The following is a 26,516-nucleotide window of genomic DNA, read 5'->3' on the forward strand; positions in this document are numbered from 1 at the left end:
CACAGTGGTGACAATTGGCACAGTGGTGACAATTGAGGGGCATAGTGGTGACAATTGGCACAGTGGCGACAATTGAGGGGCACAGTGGCTGCGTTTGATGGCATGGCACAGTGGTGACAATTGATGGCACAGTGGCTGTGTTTGATGGCATGGCACAGTGACTGCGTTTGATGGCATGGCACAGTGACTGCGTTTGATGGCATGGCACAGTGACTGCGTTTGATGGCATGGCACAGTGACTGCGTTTGATTGCATGGCACAGTGACTGCGTTTGATGGCATGGCACAGCGACTGCGTTTGATGGCATGGCACAGCGACTGCGTTTGATGGCATGGCACAGTGGCTGCGTTTAATGGCATGGCACAGTGGTGCGAATTGATGGCATAGTGACTGCATTTGATGGCATGGCACAGTGGTGATAATTGATGGCACAGTGGCTGCGTTTGATGGCATGGCACACTGACTGCATTTGATGGCATGGCACAGTGGTACGAATTGATGGCATAGCATAGTGACTGCATTTGATGGCTTGGCACAGTGGTGATAATTGATGGCACAGTGGCTGAGTTTGATGGCATGGCACAGTGGTGACAATTGATGGCACAGTGGCTGCGTTTGATGGCATGGCACAGTGGTGACAATTGATGCCACAGTGGCTGCATTTGATGGGCACAGTGAGGCTGCAATTTCTTTCTTTTTTTTTACGTTTGCGCCCACCCCCCGAAAATTTTGAGCACCAGCCGCCACTGCCCCCAAGGGCTGTATAGAGGCAAACAAAGGGCCACATCCGGCCTCAGGGCAGAAGTTTGACGACCACTTCTATAAGCCAATGTTTATAAGCTAACTTCTGTATTCCTATTTCCTCCAGATGGACAAGACAACAGAACTAACATAGCGAAATTCCCCTTCATCACCGAAGATGGTAAAACAGAAGATAATGAGGTAATAAGGCGCAAAGTAAACAGCATTAACCAAAATCTCCATCTAATGCTTCCAAGTGCAGATCTGTTACCCAATCCCTTTACACAGGAGGGCAGTTTTCCCGATTTCTGTCCCCCCATCACCCACCATATGTTTTATAGTGGAGATGATACATTGCTGTCGTCTGACCGTGGCGACCATCCTACCCAGAGGGAGGACCTCACCTCTCACCCCAGATTGCACACAGAAGAGAAGGCCTTTTCCTGTCCCCAATGTGGGAAATGTTTTACCCGAAGAGCCTACCTCGCTAAACATCAAAGAATTCACGTTGGTTTGACGCCGTTTTCATGCTCCGAATGCGGCAAATGTTTTACCCGAAGAACCAGCCTTATCAACCACCAAAGGACTCACACGGGGGTAAAGCCGTACTCGTGTCCAGAATGTGGCAAATGTTTTACCTGGAGAACCACTTTTATTGAGCATCAGAGATCGCATACCGGGGTAAGGCCATATTCGTGTTCAGAATGCGGGAAGTGTTTTTCACTGTATTCGGCTTTTAGTAAGCACCAGAAGATCCACACGGGGGAGAAGCCATATTCATGCGCTGAATGTGGGAGGCATTTTACTCGCAGTGACCATCTTCTAATACATCAGAGGACTCACACCGGGGAGAAGCCGTATTCATGCGCCGAATGCGGAAAACGCTTTAATGAAAGGGCGAGGCTTGTCACGCATCAAGTTGTCCACACCGGTATCCATCCGTTTTCCTGTTCTGTGTGTGGGAGAGGTTTCATCACCAATTCCCGACTTGTCAAACATCAGCAGGTCCACCTAAGCTTGGAGCCACATACATGGGCTCAATGAAATGGATTATATGGATGCTTATATGGAGGAAGAAAAACATTTGGGCCCGGATTCACGTAGAATGGCGTATCTTTGTGCGGGCGTAACGTATCCTATTTACATTACGCCTCCGCAACTTTTACAGGCAAGTGCCGTGTTCTCAAACGAAAGTTGCGGCGGCGTAGCGTAAATAGGCCGGCGTAAGCCCGCCTAATTCAAATGTGGTAGATGTGGGCGTGTGTTATGTAAATTTTATGTGACCCTGCGTAAATGACGCTTTTAACGAACGGCGCATGCGCCGTCCGTGAAAGTATCCCAGTGCGCATGCTCCAAATTAACCCGCAAGAAGCCAATGCTTTCGACGTGAACGTAAATGACGCCCAGCCCTATTCGTGAACGACTTACGCAAACGACGTAAAATTTTCAAAATTCAACATGGGAACGACGTCCATACTTAAAGCGGTGGTTCACCCACAATAACAACATTTTAGCATTAAATTAAGCATAGTAGCGCGAGCTACAGTATGCCTTTATTTATTTTTTTTGCCCCGTACTCACTGTGCAATCCTATAGTGAAGATTCAGACTCCCCGCGGTGAATGGGCGTTCCTATCCAGAGGGAAGATGATTGACGGCCGGCTATGGCACGTCATGCTCCCCGAAGATAGCCGGAGTAGGTCTCGGCTCTTCACGGCGCTATACGGCGCCTGCGCACAGACTATGCGCAGGCGCCGTGAAGAGCCAAGTCCTATTTCGGCTATTTCCGGAGAAGCGTGACGCGCCAGAGCCGGCCGTCAATCATCTTCCCTCTGGATAGGAACGCCCATTCCCCGCGGGGAGTCGGAATCTTCACTATAGGACTGCACAGTGAGTACCGGGCTAAAAAATAAAATAAAGGCATACTGTAGCTCGCGCTACTATGCTTAATTTAATGCTAGAAAAAAAAAAAAATTATAGCGTGAACCCCTCTTTAACATTGTTACGCCGCATCTACGCCTCATATAGCAGGGATAACTTTACGCCGGGAAAAGCCTAACGTAAACTGCGTATCTGTACTGCGTCGACCGGGCGTACGTTCGTGAATTCGCGTATCTAGCTGATTTACATATTTCTAGGTGTAAATCAGCGTACACGCCCCTAGCGGCCAGCGTAAATATGCAGTTGAGATCCGACGGCGTAAGAGACTTACGCCGGTCGGATCTAATACAAATCTATGCGTAACTGATTCTAAGAATCGGGCGCATAGATACGACGGTTCAGACTCAGAGATCCGACGGCGTATCTGGAGATACGCCGTCGTATCTCCTTTGAGAATCTGGGCCTTGATCAGTTTTTCTTAAGCTGAACTCCAGGCAAACAGCTAAATAGAAATGTGTGATTTGTTTCGTTATGAATCCAAATTCGTCCAAAATTTTAATTATTCTGAGATTCAGATCCGAAATAAATTATAACAAAACAACTATCTTAATTTGTGTCATTTGGATGTTTGAAGCATCCGAAGTAACAAATGTTCAGAATTGGTGTGTGAATAGCTGGTTGCTAAGGATCTGGTTGCTGCCTTGACCTTAACAGCTATGACTCTTCTGCTGTCAACATGGTTCCCGCAGAATGTAAACAAAAGAAGAGCCAACATTTGAAAAAAAAAAACAGTGTGGTGATCCCCTCAATCCATACCAGGCCCTTCTGGTACTATGTAGCCCATACTCATTCATATGGAAGGGGTGGCATGATCTGGGTGCCACATTGTTAAAGGGGGATTCTAGATTCCGATAAGCCCCCCCAACTGCAGACCCCCACAACTACCGGGCCAGGGTTGTGAGGAAGAGGCCTTTGTTCTCATCAACATGGGGACAAGGTGCTTTTTGGGGGGGTAGCCCCCCTCCCCCAATTCACCCCCCATGTTGAGGGCATGTGGCCTGGTTTGGTTCAGGAGGGAGGTTGTCCCCCCTTTCCTGGTCTGCTGAACTGCATGCTCATATTTTTTTGGGCGTCAGCCTCCCTTAAAAACTATGCCAGACCATGTTTTTTTTTTTTCATTTTTAAAATGCCGGCAATTCTTTTGTTTACATTCTGCTGTCAACAGGGAAGCCCGCTGACAGCAAATGAGTCATAGTATTAAGGAACAACCCTGATTTGCTATGGTTAAGTAACACAGGTCAAGCGAGAGAAGTGTGATATATTAATAAAACACAGAGCTGTATTAATGTGTGTCTTTTAGCTCTGCAAAAATATAGGTTTTAACAAATTAAAGGGTCAGTCCTCCCGGAATGGATATTTCAGTGTTTGGTAGATGCTGGAGAAGTAAACCCCCTTACCCTGCTGGATTTTCATTTATATTACCGTATTTGCCGGCGTATAAGACGACCCCCTATTTTTCCAGGAAAAATGTTGGTTTTGGGATATACTCGTCGTATAAGACTACCCCCTTCCTACTAGTCTATCTGGAAGCTGAGGGGTAGCCAGAACAACCGCTGACAGGAACAACCACTGACAGTAACAGGCATTTTTCAAATCTCACTGTGCCATTCCATTACATGCCCCACTGTGCCGTGCCATTACATGCCCCACTGTGCCATTCCATTACATGCCCCACTGTGCCATTCCATTACATGCCCCACTGTGCCATTCCATTACATGCCCCACTGTGCCATTCCATTACATGCCCCACTGTGCCGTCCCATTAATGCCCCACTGTGCCATTCCATGCCTCCACTGTGCCATTCCATGCCTCCACTGTGCCATTCCATGCCTCCACTGTGCCATTCCATGCCCCCACTGTGCCATTCCATGCCTCCACTGTCCATCACATGCCTCCACTGTGCCGGCCAAGGCGATCTCCCTACCTTATTTTTTTGCTGCGGACATCCATATTTCAGGCTGCGGGCATCCATGATTCAAAAGCCGTGCCTCCTCCTCAGACTGTTCCGTGATATGCGGAACACTAATTTTCCCAGCGGGGCCTCTGTTCAGTGTTCCGCCTATCACGGACGTCCTCTCGCCCGAGGATGAGAAGGCATCTGTGATAGGCGGAACACTAAATGGAGGCCCTGCTGGGAAAATTAGTGTTCCGCCTATCACGGAACAGTCTGAGGAGGAGGCACGGCTTTTAAATCATGGATGCCCGCAGCCTGAAACATGGATGTCCGCAGCCTGACGGAGACAGATCCGGCGTATAAGACGACCCCCGACTTTGGATGCATTTTTTTGCATCCAAAAGGTCGTCTTATACGCCGGCAAATACGGTATGTTATGGAAAATGTAACAGGAGAATATGGAACGCACAAAGGTGGACAGGAACAGAGTTGAGAATTGTGTAAGTGAGATCCAACTGTTGGGAGTATTAAAAACACAAGGGGAAACGGGGGTCTGGCTCAACCCACAAGGCTCCACCTAGAAATAAATGCTTTATGGTAAATCAACTCTTTAATTTGCATACATAATAGAATTATGGCTTTATTTTGTTGTGTTTTTTCTTTGCCACTTTAGGAACAAACCCATAAGAGGTTTGACCTTATATTGTATTTGGTCATTACATATATAGGTCTTGCTGTGTGTTTTTTTTATTATGTATAATAAAACTATTTATTGCTTTGTTTCACTGGTTTCCAATTAAATGTCAAACTTTCTTAACCACTTAAGCCCCGGACCAAAATGCAGGTAAAAGACCAGGCCCCTTTTTGCGATTCGGCACTGCTTCGCTTTAACTGACAATTGCGCGGTCGTGCGACGTGGCTCCCAAACAAAATTGGCGTTCTTTTTTGCCCACAAATAGAGCTTTCTTTTGGTGGTATTTGATCACCTCTGCGGTTTTTAGTTTTTGCGCTATAAACAAAAATAGAGCGACAATTTTGAAAAAAATGCAATATTTTTTACTTTTTGCTATAATAAATATCCCCCAAAAATATATAAAAAAACATTTTTTTTCCCTCAGTTTAGGCCGATACGTATTCTTCTACCTATTTTTGGTAAAGAAAAATCGCAATAAGCGTTTATCGGTTGGTTTGCGCAAAATTTATAGCGTTTACAAAATAGGGGATAGTTTTATTGCATTTTTATAAATTTTTTTTTTTTTACTACTAATGGCGGCGATCAGCGATTTTTTTTTTCGTGACTGCGACATTATGGCGGACACTTCGGACAATTTTGACACATTTTTGGGACCATTGTCATTTTCACAGCAAAAAATGCATTTAAAATGCATTGTTTATTGTGAAAATGACAGTTGCAGTTTGGGAGTTAACCACAGGGGGCGCTGAAGGGGTTATGTGTTCCCTGAAGTGTGTTTACAACTGTAGGGGGGTGTGGCTGTAGGTGTGACGTCATCGATCGAGTCTCCCTATAAAAGGGATGACACGATCTGCCGCCACAGTGAAGAACGGGGAAGCCGTGTTTACACACGGCTCTCCCTGTTCTTCGGCTCCGGGGACCAATCGCGGGACTCCAGTGGGGATAGGGTCTGCGAGTCCCGCTGTCCCGGTCACGGAGCTTCGGACCGGGTCGTGGGAGCGCGCCGCGACCCACGGCTGGGTACTAGTACAGGACGTACCTGTACGTGGATGTGCCCAGCCGTGCCATTCTGCCGACGTATATGTGCAGGAGGCGGTCCTTAACCACTTAAGGACCCTCCACTGTATATATACGTCCTCTTTTTAAACATGGATATCTCAGTAACGGCAGCAGCTGCTGCCACAACTGAGATATCCATGTTTTCAGCGGGCGGCCGTGTAAGCGATAACGGCGGTCTCCGCGGCGGATTCGCCGCGAGATCGCCGTTATCGGTGGCGGGAGCGGGGCCCCCCCCCCTCCCGCCGCTTTTCCGCGCCCTCCGCCGCTTACCGGAGCCGTCGGTAGCGGCGGAGGAGATCCGATGCTGCCGCCTGGAGAGTGAGGACTTGAGTGAGGGCAAGATGGCCCCCACCCGTCCTCATAGCTCTGCTGGGCGGAAGTGACGTCAAAACGTCAGTCCCGCCCAGCCTCTTAAAGAGACAATTTTTTTTTCTGTCATTTTTTTAAATGACAAATTTTCCTTTTTTTTTTTTTTTTTGCATTTAAGCCTAAATATGAGATCTGAGGTCTTTTTGACCCCAGATCTCATATTTAAGAGGACCTGTCATGCTTTTTTCTATTACAAGGGATGTTTACATTCCTTGTAATAGGAATAAAAGTGATCATTTTTTTTTTTTTTTATATTTTAGTGTAAAAAATAATAAAATCAATAAAATTAAATAAGAAAACAAAAAAAATTTTTTTTTATAGCTCCCCGTCCTGACGAGCTCGCGCGCAGAAGCGAACGCATACGCGAGTAGCGCCCGCATATAAAAACGGTGTCCAAATCACACAAGTGAGGTATCGCCGCGATCGTTAGAGCGAGAGCAATAATTATAGCCCTAGAGCTACTCTGTAGCTCAAAAAATGCAACTTATAGAATTTTTTAAACGTCGCCTATCTAGATTTTTAAGGGTAAAAGTTTGACGCCATGCCACGAGCGGGCGCAATTTTAAAGCGTGACATGTTGGGTATCATTTTACTCGGCGTAACATTATCTTTCACAATATATAAAAAAATTGGGCCAAATTTATTGTTGTCTTATTTTTTAATTCAAAAAAGTGAATTTTTTCCAAAAAAAGTGCGCTTGTAAGACTGCTGCGCAAATACGGTGTGACAAAAAGTATTGCGATGACCGCCATTTTATTCTCTAGGGTGTTAGAAAAAAAAATATATAATGTTTGGGGGTTTTAAGTAATTTTCTAGCAGAAAAAACTGTTTTAGTCTTGCAAACACCAAATCTGAAAAACACCTGAGGTCTTTAAGTGGTTAAGTGGGTTAATCAATCAACTCAAAACTACTAATTCACTCACTTGTTTTCTCTCCCCTTGACTATTGTAACTCCCTCCTCCTTGGCCTACCTCTCCATAGGCTATCCCCCTCTTCAGTCTATCATGAATGCTGCTGCAAGACCTATCCATCTTATAAACCACTAAGTGTCCGCCACCCTTCTCTGCCAATCCCTCCACTACTAACAACTTACAAAACGACCCACAGCTCTTGCCCCGTACTACATAACCAACCTTGTCTCAAATTATCACCCAAACCGTCCTTTTATTTCCTCCCAAGACTTTCTGCTTTCTAGCTACCTCGTCACCTTCTCCCATACTCTCCTCCAGGACTTCTCCAAAGCTTCGCCCATTTTCTCCATACCTGATCCATAACTGTTCCACCAATATCATCTCAAAATATAACCCAAAACGTCCTCTTTGCTTCTCATAAGACGTCCTGCTCTCTTAACCCTACGTCAGCTTTTCCCATTCACACCTCTAAGACTTCTCCAGAGCCTCTCCTATCCTCTGGAACTTTATACCCCATCTACAACTCTTACATGAGTTATACCACCAATATCTCAAAATATCACCCAAAACTTCCTCTGCTCCTCCCAAGACCTCCTGCTTGCTAAACCCCCTCCTTTAGCTAATTCCTCACATCTATTACCTTTTGCGACTGGCACTATATACACTGGGGTAGATTCAATAAGCAATTGCGTCTGCGTAACCATAGTTACGCAGCGCAATTGCTTACTTGCGCCGGCGTATCGAATGCTCCTGATTCAGGAACCTCGTTACGCCGACTGCAGCCTAAGATATGACTGGCATAAGCCTCCTTATCTTAGGCTGCATTCTTACGCAGGCCGCTAGGTGGCGTTCCGGTAGTGGTCAGCGTAGAGTATGCAAATTGCATACTAACGCCGATTCACAACCGTACGCGCGCCCTGCGTACGCAGTTTACGTCGTTTGCGTAGGTCGGTTTTTGCGTAAGGCTGCCCCTGCTATTAGCAGGGGCAGCCAATGCTACGTATACCCGTCGTTCCCGCGTCGCGCTTTTGAAAAATTACGTTGTTTGCGTAAGTGAATCGTGAATGGCGCTGGACGCCATTCACGTTCACTTTGAAGCAAATGACGTCCTTGCGACGTCATTTATCGCAATGCACGTCGGGAAAGTTTCCCGACGGAGCATGCACACTACGCTCGGTGCGGGAACACGCCTAATTTAAATGATCCACGCCCCCTATGGGATCATTTAAATTGCGCGCGCTTAAGCCGGGCAGTTTTCCGGTGCGCAATTTACGGAGCTACTGCTCCGTGAATTGAGCGTAGCGCAGGTAATTTACGGAGGCGCATCGGCAAAACGGTGCGCTGCGCCTCCGTAATAAATGCGCAAATGTACCTGAATCTACCCCAGTGTAAATCCGGCCTACTGGTATTGCTATAGAACAGAAAGAAGCCTACCATCAGCAAAGGTAAGGGGAGATGAAGATCCACCAAGTGATGTTACGATGATTTATCCTCCTGGGTGCTTCCGATCCTGAGGGTTCTCAATATGCAAATATTAATAACTTCAGCTCTTAAATCAGAGTTCAGGCACAACCTCACCTCACAGTGCCTCTCTATAGCTTAACCACTTCACGACCGCCGCACGCCTATATACGTCCGCACAATGGCACGGACAGGCACAAGGGCGTATATATACTGGAGCTGAGGAACGGGGAGAGCCGTATGTAAACACGGCTTCCCCGTGGCGGCGCATCGATCGAGTGATCCCTTATATAGGGAGACTCGATCGATGACGTCCATCCTACAGCCACACCCCCCTACAGTTGTAAACACACACTAGGTGAACCCTAACTCCTACAGCGCCCCCTGTGGTTAACTCCCAAACTGCAACTGTCATTTTCACAACAAACAATGCAATTTAAATGCATTTTTTGCTGTGAAAATGACAATGGTCCCAAAAATGTGTCAAAATTGTCCGAAGTGTCCGCCATAATGTCGCAGTCACGAAAAAAATCACTGATCGCCGCCAATAGTAGTAAAAAAATAATAATTAATAAAAATGCAATAAAACTATCCCCTATTTTGTAAACACTATAAATCTTGCGCAAACCAATCGATAAACGCTTATTGTGATTTTTTTTACCAAAAATAGGTAGAAGAATACGTATCGGCCTAAACTGAGGAAAAAAAAATTTTTTAGATATGTTTTTGGGGGATTTTTATTATAGCAAAAAGTAAAAAATATTGATTTTTTTTCAAAATTGTCGCTCTATTGTTGTTTATAGCGCAAAAAATAAAAACCGCAGAGGTGATCAAATACCACCAAAAGAAAGCTCTATTTGTGGAAAAAAAAAAGACGCCAATTTTGTTTGGGAGCCACGTCGCAAGACCGCGCAATTGTCAGTTAAAGCGACGCAGTCCCGAATCGCAAAACCTGGCCTGGGCATTTAGCTGCAAAATGGTCCGGGGCTTAAGCGGTTAAAGTGTTACTAAACCCAGTAATATGAAAATAGTTCACCCCGCCCCCTGGGAGTGCCCACAGCTTATAAATCTTCTTTCTACATTAAAATACTGCCACTATATACCTTTTTGGCTGATCTGTATACCACGGTCATGTGATAAACTGCAGGTTTTGCCCGAGTGCTGAGTGTTCAGGTAGGAGAAGATATCCACTATAGCCTGTGTCCTCATGCTGTTATGGGAGGCACATCAATCAAGATGTGCCATCCCACCGACTGTGTTCTTTTTTAGTCACTGGGCAGGGAGCAGGGAGGGACTAGGCTGTCATTTAGGATCTGTACACACGCCCAAATTGGTGATATCAATATCATGTGACCTGAAAAGCTCAGCTCGACAAGGAACTGTTCTCTCCAGCAATAGAGACCAAAGTGAGCATGTGCAGCTTTACTACTCTGAGTGTGTCCTATCTGGCCTTGCCAAGAGAGACCCTGCAGGAGGGGGAAGATCTGTGCATACAGGATCAAACAGCCTTTTTACACAATGCAGAGGATTTAATGAAAGTTAGCATTCTTTACCACTATCAGTTCCTTGGCGCATTGCATTTTGGCACCAAATGCATCATTATAATATTAGAGCAGGGGTCCTCAAACTTTTTAAACAGGGGGCCAGTTCACTGTCCCTCAGACCGTTAGGGGGCCGGACTATAGTTTAAAAAAAAAAAAACTGAACAAATTCCAATGCACACTGCACATTGCAGCCTCCCCGCCATCATTGCAGCCTTACCGTGCCCTCATTGCAGCCTCTCCGCCATCATTGCAGCCTTACCGTGCCCTCATTGCAGCCTCTCCGCCATCATTGCAGCCTTACCGTGCCCTCAAAATTGCACCCTTCCCCGCCATCATTGCAGCCTTACCATGCCCACATTGCAGCCTCCCCGCCATCATTGCAGCCTTACCGTGCCCTCAAAATTGCACCCTTCCCTGCCATCATTGCAGCCTTACCGTGCCCCCATAATTGCAGCCTCCCCCGCCATGATTGCAGCCTTACCATGCCCTCATAATTGCAGCCTCCCCCGCCATGATTGCAGCCTTACCATGCCCTCATAATTGCAGCCTCCTCCGCCATCATTGCAGCCTTACCATGCCCTCATTGCAGCCTTACCGACCGTGCCCTCATTGCAGCCTTACCGACCGTGCCCTCTTTGCAGCTTTACCGACCGCGCCCTCATTGCAGCCTTACCGACCGCGCCCTCATTGCAGCCTTACCGACCGCGCCCTCATTGCAGCCTTACCGACCGTGCCCTCATTGCAGCCTTGCCAGTCTGTGTGTGCATTATGCACAGCGGACACCTCCCGCTGTGTGTCACAGAGTTTTGTGTGAAAAATTTGGCCGCACTGTGATAAAAGTCCCGCCCTCCTCCTAGACTAGCTCGTGTGATAGACAGAACACTGCGTCCATCAAACGAGCTGGTTTAGGAGGAAGGCGGGATTTTTACCACAGCACGGCCAAACTTTTCACACAAAGCTCCGTGACACAGCCACATCGGTTTCCCGCTGTGCATGACAAGTAGGCAAGAGACCGGTGGGCCGGATAAATGTCCTCCGCGGGCCGCAGAACTGGGCATCCTAGGTGGTTGGGCTTGCTAGAACTGGGCATCATAGGCTGATGGGCATGCTAGAACTGGGTATCCTGGGTGGATGGGCTTGCTACAACTGTGGTAACCTAGGTGGATGGGCTTGCTATAACTGTGGTATCCTAAGGGGATAGGCTTGCTATAACTGTGGGCATCCTAGGTGAATGGGCTTGTGTAACGGTATGGCCCGTGGGACCCAGAGGCTCTTGAAGGATGTGGGGTACTCCTGTGTCAGCTTCACCAATGACTCTTGTGTCTAGGGTCATCCTATGTCTACTAGGGGCATAGGATGACTGAGAACTGATATCATGGATTACATGAGATGGGACAGTAAGGATAATTCATGTATTGCAGGATATCTTAAAATATTACAAGTTGTTCATTCTGAACACAACAGGTCAATGCAGTGTCTCCTTCAATGTGGAACATAGACTGTTGAGATGTTAATCACCTCCAGCTACCTGGCTGTAGTGATGAAAGCTTGCTGTAATTGCATTCTATTGTGTTAATTAAGCCTGGCTCCTAAGATATTTCATGGTGCTGTGCTAACTAACACTGTATTGTGTGAAAGTTCTATTGATGCTAATATGTGTTGTGAGTTAACACACTCTAAAGGTCAGACCGTCTGACTTATGTTCACTAAAGGAATGTGGATTGTGTAGCAGGTGAGAATAGCTTATCGCGGAGTCAGAAAGTCTGTCTAAGATGTGGATTGAGGGGGACTCGTTAGCACCCATTGTGTGATGTGGTGGGTGGAGTGTGTCATTGTCCCTTTTCTTTCTGCAGCATGCTTTGTAACTGTATATAAGAAACCTGAGTTTACCATTAAAGTTTGTCTGTTTGGAACCAGAGAACAGAGCTGTGTCTCGTTATTGTGGGAAAAATCCAATGGGTCCTGTCTTCTGGATTGTGTGTCGGAAGCTGCCTTGGGTTGGTGGAATGGAATATCGTAACGGCGTTAACCCCTCACCGTTACAGCTTGCTATAACTGTGTGCATCCTAAGTGGATGGGCTTGCTATAACTGTGGGCATCCTAGGCTTATAGACTTGCTATAACTGTTCTATCCTAGGTGGATAGGCTTGCTATAACTGTGGGCATCCCATGCTGATAGGCTTGCTATAACTGTGGGCATCCTAGGTGGATGGGCTTGCTATAACTTTGGGCATCCTAGGCTGATATACTTGCTATAACTGTGGGCATCCTAGGTGGATGGGCTTGCTATAACTGTTCTATCCTAGGTGGATAGGCTTGCTATAACTGTGGGCATCCCATGCTGATAGGCTTGCTATAACTGTGGGCATCCTAGGTGGATGGGCTTGCTATAACTTTGGGCATCCTAGGCTGATATACTTGCTATAACTGTGGGCATCCTAGGCTGATAGGCTTGCTATAACAGTGTGCATCCTAGGTGAATGGGCTTGCTATAACTGTGGGCATCCTATGTGAATGGGCTTGCTATAACTGTGGCATCCTAGGTGAATGGGCTTGCTATAACTGTGGGCATCCTAGGTGGATGGGCTTGCTATAGCTGTGGCATCCTAGGTGAATGGGCTTGCTATAACTGTGGCATCCTAGGTGGATGGGCTTGCTATAACTGTGGTATCCTAAGGGAATAGGCTTGCTATAACTGTGGGCATCCTAGGTGAATGGGCTTGCTATAACTGTGGTATCCTAGGTGAATGGGCTTGCTAGCTGTAGCATGGTGGCCAAGACCATAAAGTGGTTTAACAGGACAGGTTCCACTCAGACTGGGCCTCACCATAGTCCACCAAAGAAGCTGAGTGCACGTGCTCAGTGTCATATCCAGAGGTTCTTTGGGAAATTGCCGCAATGCTGGCAACACTTATACGTTTATTTCCCAAAGAACCTCTGGATATGACGCTGAGCATCCTAGGTGAATGGGCTTGCTATAACTGTGGCATCCTAGCTGAATGGGCTTGCTATAACTGTGGGCATCCTAGGTGAATGGGCTTGCTATAACTGTGGGCATCCTAGGTGGATGGGCTTGCTATAACTGTGGGCATCCTAGGTGAATGGGCTTGCTATAACTGTGGCATCCTAAGGGAATAGGCTTGCTATAACTGTGGGCATCCTAGGCTGATAGGCTTGCTATAACTGTGGTATCCTAGGTGAATGGGCTTGCTATAACTGTGGGCATCCTAGGTGGATGGGCTTGCTATAACTGTGGTATCCTAAGGGAATAGGCTTGCTATAACTGTGGGCATCCTAGGCTGGTAGGCTTGCTATAACTGTGGCATCCTGGGTGAATGGGCTTGCTATAACTGTGGCATCCTAGGTGAATGGGCTTGCTATAAATGTGGGCATCCTAGGTGAATGGGCTTGCTATAAATGTGGGCATCCTAGGTGGATGGGCTTGCTATAACTGTGGCATCCTAGGTGGATGGGCTTGCTATAACTGTGGCATCCTAGGTGGATGGGCTTGCTATAACTGTTGTATCCTAGGTGGATGGGCTTGCTATAACTGTTGTATCCTAGGTGGATGGGCTTGCTATAAAGTATCGGTACTTGTACTCGGTCTCAAAAAAGTGGTATCTGGACAACCCTATTTCTTCCATTTGTGAATAATTGCACCAAGCTGCTGGTAGCCCATTCCAGCCTTGTGTAGGTCTACAATCTTGTCCCCCGACATTCTTGGATAGCTCTTTGGTCTTGGTCATGGCGGAGAGAGATTGGAATCTGATTGATTGCTTCTGTGGACAGGTGTCTTTTATACAGGTAACAAGCTGAGATTACGAGCACTCCCTTTAAGAGAGTGCTCCTAATCTCAGCTCGTTACCTGTATAGAAGACACCTGGGAGCGAAATCTTGCCGATTTGATAGGGGATCAAATACTTATTTCACTCATCAAAATACAAATCAATTTATAACTTTTATGAAAAGCGTTTTTCTGGATATTTTTGTTGTTATTCTGTCTGTTAAAAAAATAAACCTACCTTTTAAAATTATAGACTGATCATTTCTTTGTCAATGGGCAAATGTACAAAATCCACAGGGGATCAAATACTTGTTTCCCTCACTGTATATTATTCAGTCTTGTATCCAGCTAGTCTTTTCCATACAGTACATTCAGATCACTGTTTCACTCTCAGCGAGTCATTGCACCAATAACCCCACATTATCAGAAGGTTCAATGTGAAGTTTAACCACTTAAGGACCGCCTCCTGCACATATACGTGGGCAGAATGGCACGGCTGGGCACAAGCATGTACAGGTACGTCCTCTTTAAGTGCCCAGCCGTGGGTCGCGGGCACGTGCCCGCGACCCCGTCCGAAGCTCCGCGGCCACGGGACTCGCGGACCCGATCGCCACTGGAGTCCCGCGATCAGTCCCGGAGCTGAAGAACGGGGAGAGCTGTGTGTAAACACAGCTTCCCCATTCTTCACTGTGGCGCCGTCATCGATCGTGTGTTCCCTAATATAGGGAACCACAATCGATGACGTCACACCTACAGCCACACCCCCTACAGTTAGAGACACAAATAACCCCTTCAGCACCCCCTTGTGGTTAACTCCCAAACTGCAATTGTCATTTTCACAGTAAACAGTGCATTTTTAATGCATTTTTTTGCTGTGAAAATGACAATGGTCCCAAAAATGTGTCAAAATTGTCCGAAGTGTCCGCCATAATGTCCCAGTCACGAAAAAAAATCGCTGATCGCCGCCATTAGTAGTAAAAAAAAAAAAATTAATAAAAATGCAATAAAACTATCCCCTTTTTTGTAACCGCTATAAATTTTGCGCAAACCAATCGATAAACCTTTATTGCGATTTTTTTTTTTACCAAAAATATGTAGAAGAATACGTATCGGCCGAAACTGAGGGGATATATATTTTTGGGGGATATTTATTATAGCAAAATTTAAAAAATATTGAATTTTTTCAAAATTGTTGCTCAATTTTTGTTTATAGCGCAAAAAATTAAAACCGCAGAGGTAATCAAATACCACCAAAAGAAAGCTCTATTTGTGGGGAAAAAAAGGACGCCAATTTTGTTTGGGAGCCACGTCGCACGACCGCGCAATTGTCAGTTAAAGCGACGCAGTGCCGAATCGCAAAAACTGGCCGGGTCTTTTAGCTGCTTAAAAGGTCCGGGTCTTAAGTGGTTAAAAAATAAACCTACCTTTAAAATTATAGACTGATCATTTCTTTGTCAATGGGCAAAATTCGCAGGGGATCAAATACTTGTTTCCCTCACTGTATATTATTCAGTCTTGTATCCAGCTAGTCTTTTCCATACAGTACATTTAGATCGCTGTTTCACTCTCACCGAGTCATTGCACCAATAACCCCACATTATCAGAAGGTTCAATGTGAAGTTTAAGTCAGACAAAACCAAGCTCAGAGCAAGTTGTTCTTTTACGGTCTCTTTAGCTATCCTATAGTGCTTCAGGAATCTCTTGTCATGCATCAAGTTTATTTGTAAAACAAAGTTTTTTAAAAACATTACAGATATAAGTAGACAGTTTAAAAACAGATAAGCATTAAAAAAAAAAAAAATTGGACCCTCTGAGGCCCATTCTACTAGAGCTGAGCCGGCTTCCTCGGAAAAGCTGCTTTTGCTATAGTTGACGGTGTTGGTAAAGCAGATTGTCGTTGGTTCCCAACCTTCACCAGACACTATATACGGGATGTGGCCCCTTTCTTAGCCTCTATAAGGGGTTTCATCTGGTGGACCTCTTTAGACAGTCGTGGAGGAGGAGATTAAAGTTCGTACTCTTATTGGAGATGCTATTTCCATGATTATTTTCGGACGTCTACGATTCCACCCTATTGGTAAGTACTCCAGTTGGAAGGTAATCTGTAGGGCACTGGGGAACAAAGGCTGGCAGGGCTGGCACAAAGAGGTGCAAATCGCATTACTGGTGACAGAAGTATAACCGGTTATGGCACAGTAGATCAAAAGGAATTAAAAAGCCCTCCACTGAACCAATGAAAAGCACAGTAGAGCATTCTTAAAACAGGAGGCATCCATGTTGCTCGCTTCCATCACAAAGGGGGTTAACCCTAATTTTTCAAGCCCTACTGTCACACTTACCCATTCCACGCTCCAGCACTGGGTCTTTACCTCTGTGTTCAGCCAGTGACTTCCAGCCAATCACAGAGGGGTTGCTGTCTTAAAGGGCTGGCATGTGGACTGCTCAGCGTTCCACACGCTAGCAGCCAGACTACGTGTGTTCTCTTCTAGTATTTTTCTCTGCCTCCAGTGATCTCCAGCATTTTATAGCGTGTGCCAGCCTGCTTCTAGCTTTGTGTTCCCAGTGCGCCCCAGCCTCCTTTCAGCCTTGTTACCAGTGCGTCCCAGCCTGCTTCCAGCCTTGTGTTCCCAGTGTGACCCAGCCTGCTTCCAGCCTTGTGTTACCAGTATGTCCGAGCCTGCTTACAGCCCTGTGTTTCCAGTGTGTCCCAGCCTGCTTCCAGCCTTGTGTTCCCAGTGTGTCCCAGCCTGCTTCCAGCCTTGTGCTCCCAGTGTGTCCCAGCCTGCTTCCAGCCTTGTGTCCCCAGTATGTGCCAGCCTGCTTCCAGCCTTGTGTTCCCAGTGTGTCCCAGTATGTCACAGCCTGCTTCCAACCTTGTGTTCCCAGTGTGTCCCAGCCTTGTGTTACCAGTATGTCCCAGCCTTGTGTTACCAGTATGTCCCAGCCTGCTTCCAGCCTTGTGTTCCCAGTGTGTCCCAGCCTTGTGTTACCAGTATGTCCCAGCCTGCTTCCAGCCTTGTGTTCCCAGTGTGTCCCAGCCTGGTTTTCCCAGTATGTCCCAGCCTGGTTTTCCCAGTATGTCCCAGCCTGCTTCGAACCTTGTGTTCCCAGTGTGTCCAGCCTTGTGTTCCCAGTGTGTCCCAGCCTGGTTTTCCCAGTATGTCCCAGCCTGCTTCCAGCCTTGTGTTACCAGTATGTCCCAGCCTGCTTCCAGCCATGTGTTCCCAGTGTGTCCCAGCCTGGTTTTCCCAGTATGTCCCAGCCTGCTTCCAGCCTTGTGTTACCAGTATGTTCCAGCCTTGTGTTCCCAGTGTGTCCCAGCCTGTTTTTTCCAGTATGTCCCAGCCTGTTTTTTCCAGTATGTCCCAGCCTGCTTCCAACCTTGTGTTCCCAGTGTGTCCCAACCTGCTTCCAGCCTTGTGCTCCCAGTGTGTCCCAGCCTGCTTCCAGCCTTGTGCTCCCAGTGTGTCCCAACCTGCTTCAAGCCTTGTGTTCCCAGTATGTCCCAGCCTGCTTCCAGCCTTGTGTTCCCAGTGTGTCCCAGCCTGGTTTTCCCAGTATGTCCCAGCCTGCTTCCAGCCTTGTGTTACCAGTATGTCCCAGCCTGCTTCCAGCCATGTGTTCCCAGTGTGTCCCAGCCTGGTTTTCCCAGTATGTCCCAGCCTGCTTCCAGCCTTGTGTTACCAGTATGTTCCAGCCTTGTGTTCCCAGTGTGTCCCAGCCTGTTTTTTCCAGTATGTCCCAGCCTGTTTTTTCCAGTATGTCCCAGCCTGCTTCCAACCTTGTGTTCCCAGTGTGTCCCAACCTGCTTCCAGCCTTGTGCTCCCAGTGTGTCCCAGCCTGCTTCCAGCCTTGTGCTCCCAGTGTGTCCCAACCTGCTTCAAGCCTTGTGTTCCCAGTATGTCCCAGCCTGCTTCCAGCCTTGTGTTCCCAGTGTGTCCCAGCCTGGTTTTCCCAGTATGTCCCAGCCTGCTTCCAGCCTTGTGTTCCCAGTGTGTCCCAGCCTGCTTCCAGCCTTGTGTTCCCAGTGTGTCCTAGCCTGCTTCCAGCCTTGTGTTACCAGTATGTCCGAGTCTGCTTCCAGCCTTGTGTTACCAGTGTGTCCCAACCTTGTGTTCCCATTGTTGTTTTCACAATATGTCTCAGCCTGCTTCCAAACGTGTGTTCCCAGTGTGTCCCAACCTTGTGTTCCCAGATGTGACCCAGCCTGCTTCCAGCCTTGTGTTCTCAGTATGTTACAGCCTTCTTCCAACCTTGTGTTCCAGTGTGTCCCAGCCTTGTGTTCCCAGTGTGTCACAGCCTGCTTCCAGCCTTGTGTTCCCAGTGTGTCACAGCCTGCTTCCAGCCTTGTGTTCCCAGTGTGTCGCAGCCTGCTTCCAGCCTTGTGTTCCCAGTGTGTCGCAGCCTGCTTCCAGCCTTGTGTTCCCAGTATCTCAGCCTGTTTCAGCTGTGTGATCCCAGTGTTCCCCAGTCTGTATCCTGCTCCTGTCACTCTGTGCACTTGTGCCTGCATCCAGGCTTCCTTCACCTCCATGTCTACCTTTGCATTAACTCTCTTACTTGCTATTCTGCCAGTCTGCTCCCCTGTAGGTTCCAGTAATCCTCATTACTTTCTGTACATCTTTGCTATTTTTCCTGTGTTACCCATTGCCTTGTTAATCCTTTGCTCCAGCGCAGCAAGGGAGTTTTGCATGCGCAATTGCAGCCTGCTTGGGTGAGTTGGTGAACCGCAGCCTGGGTTTCACCTGCAGTGTAACACCTCCACCTCTACGGGCTCTGGTGAAGACCAAACAGTACCCCTAAATTCTGTGTCTCTGTGCTTTTCAGGGCTCTCACTATCGCTAAGCAGGAAGGCATGCCATTCTGTGTCAACTCTGTGGCTTTCATCACCATCTAACCTGCTGCTTCAACCAGCCCTGGCCCACCACTGGGGAGAAAATTCCTGATTTCTGATACCCACATCATAGAAACCACTGTTTCCATGCACTGATGATGGCCAACAAGCCTGAAACAGTTCTATGCAGTATGGAATAAATGGCTCTATAATACGAAATGCGTTGGTGCACTGATTACTGTGGGAAAAATGTGATGAAGAAAGAAAGAAAGGATCTGGACGTAAAGTTGGTCAAGTGGCAGAAAGGAATGATTTGCATGGATTCGTTCACTATCCTAAAATGTAACCCTTTGTTTTGGGGGTCTGATGCAAGTGAGACACGTGGATGCACTTTCGTTTAAGAAGGCTCTACTGTGCTGTATAAGACTTTCCAAACTCAGAACATGAACATTTCCTCCATCCTTGTGCAAGCCATCTGTCATGGACCTTGGAATGCAGAAGTGTTCCTCCTTGAAATCTGTTACACAGTGGGGGGGTCTTCTGCCCTGTCTTAAGGCTCCAGACGGCTCCATTGTTCTGTGTCTGGCTTTTGTGTACATTGATTGCCCCCTGGGGCTTCTGTCTCATTACACATAGCAGTCCTTCTAATCAAGCTATCGGACCAATCCCTGCTGACTCATTTTTAAGTCCTCATTTGCATGGCTAAGAGGACCTGAAGGAGGACTACATGTTCTTTACAATTGACCAATAGGAAAGCGGTTGTTGGGGGCGGGATGTTCCAAATTCTGTATAAAAGTGTGTTGTGTGCTTCCAATAAAGGTCTTCCTGTTTGAACTTACATACAGCCTGCCTGGTGTTTTGTTCTAATGGATTCCGAACGGCACATAGCTGTAGTTCGGATCCCGGAGCCTTGGATGACCGAACCATCAGACGTTGCAATCTGATCCAATAGTAGTAGAGGAGTGTCGGGAGAGCGGAACCGAGCGAGCAAGGGTCTCGTTACACCATCTAAAAGGAGATCATCGTCCCTGTAACACCTTGGCTCAGCTCAGAACAAGAGTAAGGTTTGGAAGCATAACTTTGCTTATGGTACATAAGGTGTGACCTGAGTTTAAAGCATTTCCCACATTCGAGACATGAATACAACTTCACCGCGTGAACTTTTCTATGTCTGATGAGGGATGAGCTTCGGTTAAAAGTCTCCCCGCATTCCGAGCAAGAAAAGGGCCTGATCCCTGTGTGAACGATCTGATGTCTGTTGAGAGATGACTTCCGAGTAAAGTGTTCTCCACATTCCAAGCAAGAGAATGGCTTCTCCCCTGTGTGTATTTTTTTATGCATGATAAGATTGGCCTTCCGGGAGAAACATTTACCGCAATCTTGGCATATATATGGCCTTGTACCTGTGTGAAGACCTTCGTGCATCATGAGAGATGATTTCCGAGTAAACTGTTCTCCACATTCGGCGCATGAAAACGGCTTCTCGCCCGTGTGAGACTTTTCGTGCGTGATGAGATTGGCCTTTCGGGAGAAACACTTCCCGCACTCTGTACATGCATATTGCTTCTGTCCCGTGTGAAGACTCTCGTGCGACATTAGAGAAGATTTCCGAGTAAACCGTTCTCCGCACTCCAAGCAACAAAATGGCTTCTCTCCCGTGTGAGATTTTTTGTGAATGATGAGATTGGCCTTCCGAGAAAAAGATTTCCCACATTCGAAACACGGATATGGCTTCGGCCCCGTGTGAAGGCTCTCGTGCCCAATGAGAGAGGCCATTGGGGTAAACCCCCCTCCACTTTCCAAGCAGGAAAACGTCTGCTCCCTCATGTAAGATCTCTGAAGTAAGAGGAGTTCTGCTCTTTGGTCATCCTCTTCATGCTTAAAATATGGGAACCTCACTGGAGGTCCCATGTTATAAGAAGTCATTGGAGATGAGGGGTCAGGAAAATTCCCCCCAGGTGTAAAAGAATCAGATGATAGATCTTCACAGTAAAGATACAGGGCACTGGGGTCTTCTTCTGAGAAATCGATGGTGATGTTATCTTCTACTTCACCTTCTCCATAAATAAAAGGTAGTTTTCTGGGATCGTTCCTGTTGTGCTGTATACCTGGAAGAAATCAGACATGATGGGGAAACAAGGGAATGTTTGCCATAATTCTGAAAACAGCAAAATCTTTGGGCCCCCCATCTACCATTTCAGTCTAGAGCTCAAAGAGAACCCATCTCTCTATGGGAATGCCGAAGAGGCCAACACGTGTGGTAGCCCTTTGTCTTATTATATTACCAGTTTTACTTACGCCATTTGTTTATTCAGCTGGATTTAATCGCTTCCCACTTGGTTTATACTAATATGGCGGCCAAGCGAGAGCGTTGCCATCCCAGGTGGATGCCATATTATGTCCTCCCAGAATCAGGCCACGCTTCAGCATGATGTGTCCACCAGACAAAGCGAATGACAAATTAGTGTACTGGGGCCGCTACGGTATTATGTGATTGCTGTGACCAATCGCAGCAGATCACATGGCAGTTGCACACAATGGCCCGGATTCACGTAGCACTTACGCCGACGTATCTGGAGATCCGCCGCGTAAGTCTATCTATGCGCCTGACTCTGAAAGCAAGATACGCCTGAAACTTGGCTTCATCCGACCGACGTAAGTTTCCTACGCCGTCGTATCGTGGGCGCATATTTACGCTGGCCGCAAGGGGCGCTCGCATTGATTTACGATTTGAATATGCAAATGAGTGAGATACGCCGATTCACTAACGTACTTGCGCCCGGCGCATTAATATACACGGTTTACGCAAGTCGTACGTCCGGCGTAAAGTTAAGCCTCGTAAAGTAGGTGTAAGTCCGCAGCATCAACGCAAATGGCTGCACCAGGGAACACAGCCGTAGTTTTTTACGTTGTTTACGTAGTACGTGAATAGGGCTGGGCGTAGGTTACGTTCACGTCGTAGGCAGTGATTCGACTTATCTTAGGCATTCGTTCCGACGTGATTCTGAGCATGCGCACTGGGATACGTCCATGAGCCGGCGCATGCGCTGTTCATTATTCGTATCTTGATGGCGCTCGGCCCTTCATTTACATGGGGTCACGCCTCATTAGCATGGCTCACGCCCACTGCCACTTACGACGAGTTACGCCGAGGGAACCCAGCGTAGATTGGGGAGCAAGTGCTTTGTGAATACTGTGCTCGCCGCTCTGCGCTACGTCGGCGTAGCGTATATTCGATACGCTACGCCGGCATAACTATGCGCCGATGTATGTGAATCCGGGCCAATGAATGGCTTCCATTCATAGCAATTCAGCGTGTATTGTGTTGATCTCTGCGATTGGTCACAGTGATTACATTACATCTGTACCATGTAATAGCCGTGGCCAATCACAGCTTCACAATAGTAAACACTTGATAAATGCATGACATAAAATAAAAAAAAATCACAGTGTGCAAAAATATATATATTTTTTTAAATGAAGTGGTGCAAGTGTATCTAAACCCAAGATAAAAACTATAATATATTGCAGCCACCATTTTTTTTATGCCACGTACACACGTTTTTAATGTCATGGAAAAAAACTATGTTTTTCTCGATGTTAAACTTGTCAAGCTTGCCTTGCATACTCACGATCGTGATAAAAAATGCTCGAGCAAAGCGCGGTGACGTACAACACGTACGACGGCACTATAAAGGGGAAGTTCCATTCGAATGTCGCCACCCTTTGGGCTGATTATGCTAATTTCCCTTCTCAGAACTTGCTTCAGAGCATGCGTGTCGTTAAAACGTACACACGACCGCTTTTCACGTTGAGAAAAACGACGACGTGAAAAAGGACGAGAAAAAAATAGAGCATGTTCTACATTTTTAATGCCCATGTTTCTCGATGAGAAAAATGCTCTGGAGCCTACACACGACTTTTTCTCGTCATGAAAAACGGTCATGTGTACACGGCTTTAGGCTTTTGTCCATTTATTATCGCCTACTGATCCTGCCAGTCCCACACATCCTAGGATGACAACGTTCATCCCAATGCGTATATAATAAGCAGTATTGACTCCGCAGACCCAACGGGGGACACATACAGTATGTTTGGGGTCTCATTTTAAAGACATTAACCAAACACAATCTTTAAATGCTATGATTGAGGCCAGGTTCACACCTATGCGAATTGAGTGCGGCTTAAACCGCATCCAATACGCAGAACATTTCTAAATACATTGTTTTCAATCAGGCTGGTTCACATATGTGCGATGAATTCGCACTGCGCATTGCAGTAAAACCGTGTGCGTCTTTTAGGCCGGAATCACACTAGTGTGGTGCGAATTTCAGCTGTCTTATCTCTGCAGAGAGATAAGAGAAGTGTTCAGCAGATTAGCAACGTTTTACATGCGAATTTGGAGACCTGGGAGAAGTAACGGATGAGAGGAGAGTGGGGGAGAAGTGTATTGAGCTGAATGAGAGAAATTCCTGAAGAGAACTGAACACATCTGCGAATCAGCTGTGTACCCATAGAAGATAATGGGCTTGAATTCGCACCTGAGCCGCACCGCAATGCCTAAAAGACGTGCACGGTTTTACTGCAATGTGCAGTGCGAATGCATCGCACATATGTGAACCAGCCTCATTGAAAACAATGTATTTAGAAATGTTCTGCGTATTGGATGCGGTTTAAGCCGCACTCAATTCGCATAGGTGTGAACCTGGCCTCAGGCATTGCGGTGCGGGCTCAGGTGCGAATTCAAGCCCATTATCTTCTATGGGTATGCAGCTGATTCGCAGATGTGTTCAGTTCTCTTCAGGAATTTCTCTCATTCAGCTCAATACACTTCTCCCACACTCTCCTCTCACCCGTAACTTCTCCCAGGTCTCCAAATTCGCATTTAAAACGTTGCTAATCTGCTGAACACTTCTCTTATCTCTCTGCAGAGATAAGAGAGCTGAAATTCGCACCGCACTAGTGTGATTCCGGCCTTAAAGTCTTTTAACGTTACCTATGCACATGGTCTGTGGGAAGTTAGTAGCATATCTAATTTTATCACTCACCTGTGCCGATCTCCAGAGGAATTTGCTCCTCTTTACAAGGCTCATCATCACCCATCATATACGGCTCATCATCACCCATCATATATGGATCGTCTGCTTCCTCCTCCACTTCAGTTTTAATAGTAATACGATGTTCATCCTGAATAGCATAATATGATGTACCGTTCAGTCCATCAACTCTGTACACATAGCTTTATCTCTTAATAGGGCATTTACCTGATCCAGTGGGATGATGTGATCTTCCTGTGTGGAGTCCTGGGAATACAGAGGGCTGAGAGATCTTTCTGGGGTATTCCCGTTACTGGATCCATCTGTAGGAAACACACACTGACTGAATACAATGGCCCGGATTCACAGACATCGGCGCATATTTATACCGCCGTAGCGTATCTCTTTTACGCTACGCTACGCTGACGCAGCGCACAGAGGCAAGCACTGGATTCACAAAGCACTTGCTCCCACTCGCTGTTAAAGATACGCTGGGTTTCCTCGGCGTAAGCCAGTGTAGGTGGAAGTGGGCGTGAGCCATGCTAATGAGGCGTGACCCCATGCAAATGATGGGCCAAGCGCCATAGAAGTACTTAAAATGAACGGCGCATGCGCCGTCCCGTGGCCGCATCCCAGTGCGCATTCTCAGAATCACGTCAGAACAACTGCCTAAGATACGTCGAATCACTGCCTACGACGTGAACGTAACCTACGCCCAGCCATATTCGCGTACTACGTAAACGACGTAAAATACACCGGCTTGTGTTCCCTGGTCCATACCTTTGCATGAGTTGCGCCTCCTATATGGGGAAATAACTTTACGCCGGACGTACGACTTACGCAAACCGCGTATATGATGCGCCGGGGCGCAACTACGTTTGTGAATCGGCGTATCTCCCTCATTTGCATATGTGCATAGAAAATTTATGGGAGCGGCAAATGCGCCTGGCGTAACTATGCGCCCACGATACGACGGCGTAGGCAAGTTACATCGGTCGTAGGAAGCCTATTTTTAGGCGTATCTCAGTTTATGGGCACGGCGCATATTTGCACTTACGCGGTGTATCTCGAGATACGTCGGCGTAAGTGCTTTGTGAATCTGGGCCATTGTTTCTATGTCTTTAAATCAGAGGATGTGTATTCTAGGGGGATCCTCAATACTCTTCTCTCCTTTACAAGAAATGAAAGTCTCCTCTTACCCGGAGATGTGAGGGGCGGCCGCTTCTCCATCATGACGTCCTTGTAGAGATCCTTGTGTCCTTCTATATACTCCCACTCCTCCATGGAGAAATAGACAGTGACATCCTGACACCTTATAGGAACCTGACACACACAATGATACCGTCACCATCCAGACACATCCCTTGTCTGTTACTGGATAATGTCCCAGAATTCCCGGCACCGCTCACCTCTCCTGTCAGCAGCTCTATGATCTTCTGGGTGACTTCTAAGATCTTCTTGTCGTTTCTCTCGCATGTCAGGTAGGGAGGTGGAGGCTCCATGATGATGCTACTGCTAGTTTCTCTTGACTTCCGAGGATGGCTATTGGGTGTCACATGATCACCAGATGTCTTCTTCACCAACTTGTAGTCCTGTGTAATACAGAAATAGTTATTACAATATAGACATAATTATTCCAGTGAGTACAATAGAGGGAAGACAGATGTCATGTGACACAGCAAAAAACATTGGTTTGTGACATCATCCAATCTAGATTAAGCATTCTCCATTCATTACTAGGACTGTCACCTCTCTAGTCAGGTCGATGTTTTATTAACCACTTGCTTACTGGGCACTTAAACCCCCCTCCTGCCCAGACCAATTTTCCTCGTTCAGCGCTGAAGCACTTTGAATGACAATTGTGCGGTCATACAACGCTGTACCCAAATTATATTTTTTTCTTTTGGTGGTATTTGATCACCTCTGGGGTTTTTATTTTTTGTTAAAAAATAAATAAAAATACAGATTTTTTAAAAAAAATAATATTTTGTTATAACATGTTGCAAACGGGTAATTTTTCTCCTTCATTGATGTACGCTGATGAGGCGGCACTGGTGGGCACCGATAAGGCAGCACTGCTGGACACTGAGAGGTGGCACTGAAGGGCTTTGATAGGTGCCACTGGTGGGCACTGAAAAGTGGCACTAAAAGGTGGCATTGATAGGTGGCACTAAGTGGATGGGCGGCAGTAATGGGCACTGATGGGCAGCACTGCTAGGTGGCACTGAGGAGGCATTGATAGGTGGCA

General features: G+C 46.9%; 3 protein-coding genes and 1 long non-coding RNA gene across 12 annotated transcripts in view; 1 reads left to right on the plus strand and 3 right to left on the minus strand.

Annotated features, from left to right (window-relative positions):
* The window catches only part of LOC120909904 (zinc finger protein OZF-like), a 43,128-nt gene extending 41,264 nt beyond the window's left edge, over positions 1-1,864 (plus strand). For all 3 annotated transcript variants that reach the window (XM_040321706.1, XM_040321707.1, XM_040321708.1), the window contains one exon: positions 869-1,864. In XM_040321706.1, coding sequence (XP_040177640.1) covers positions 869-1,785 — 917 coding nt within the window. In that variant the 3' untranslated portion in view covers positions 1,786-1,864. The remainder of the gene's footprint in view (positions 1-868) is intronic.
* Positions 1-26,516, minus strand: part of LOC120909855 (zinc finger protein 436-like) — an 865,309-nt gene that overhangs the window by 488,521 nt on the left and 350,272 nt on the right. The gene's annotated exons all lie outside the window — the stretch shown is intronic.
* Positions 16,115-18,272, minus strand: LOC120909963. 2 transcript variants are annotated; one of them, XR_005741392.1, is made up of 3 exons: positions 18,204-18,263; positions 17,272-17,461; positions 16,115-17,180 (listed from the first exon to the last, which is right to left on the minus strand). It is a non-coding gene; the product is annotated as an uncharacterized LOC120909963 (long non-coding RNA). The 2 variants fall into 2 exon arrangements; XR_005741391.1 differs by lacking the exons at positions 16,115-17,180; positions 17,272-17,461 and adding an exon at positions 17,882-18,120 and having other exon boundaries at positions 18,204-18,272.
* Positions 20,160-24,584, minus strand: LOC120909926 (zinc finger protein 239-like). Its single transcript, XM_040321744.1, has 2 exons — positions 24,281-24,584; positions 20,160-21,340 (listed from the first exon to the last, which is right to left on the minus strand). Exons 1-2 carry the CDS (start codon positions 24,360-24,362, stop codon positions 20,241-20,243), a joined length of 1,182 nt encoding a protein of 393 aa, XP_040177678.1. The 5' UTR covers positions 24,363-24,584; the 3' UTR covers positions 20,160-20,240.

This window comes from Rana temporaria, chromosome 8, assembly GCF_905171775.1.
Source record: "Rana temporaria chromosome 8, aRanTem1.1, whole genome shotgun sequence".
Lineage (NCBI taxonomy): Eukaryota > Metazoa > Chordata > Amphibia > Anura > Ranidae > Rana > Rana temporaria.

Excerpts from the sequence above, each read along its gene's own strand:
- LOC120909926 (XM_040321744.1), bottom strand. The coding sequence starts at position 24,362 with ATGATGGGTGATGATGAGCCGTATATGATGGGTGATGATGAGCCTTGT. Across the intron at positions 21,341-24,280 it reads TCCTCTGGAGATCGGCACAG|GTATACAGCACAACAGGAAC; the intron begins GTGAGTGATAAA and ends GATTTCTTCCAG.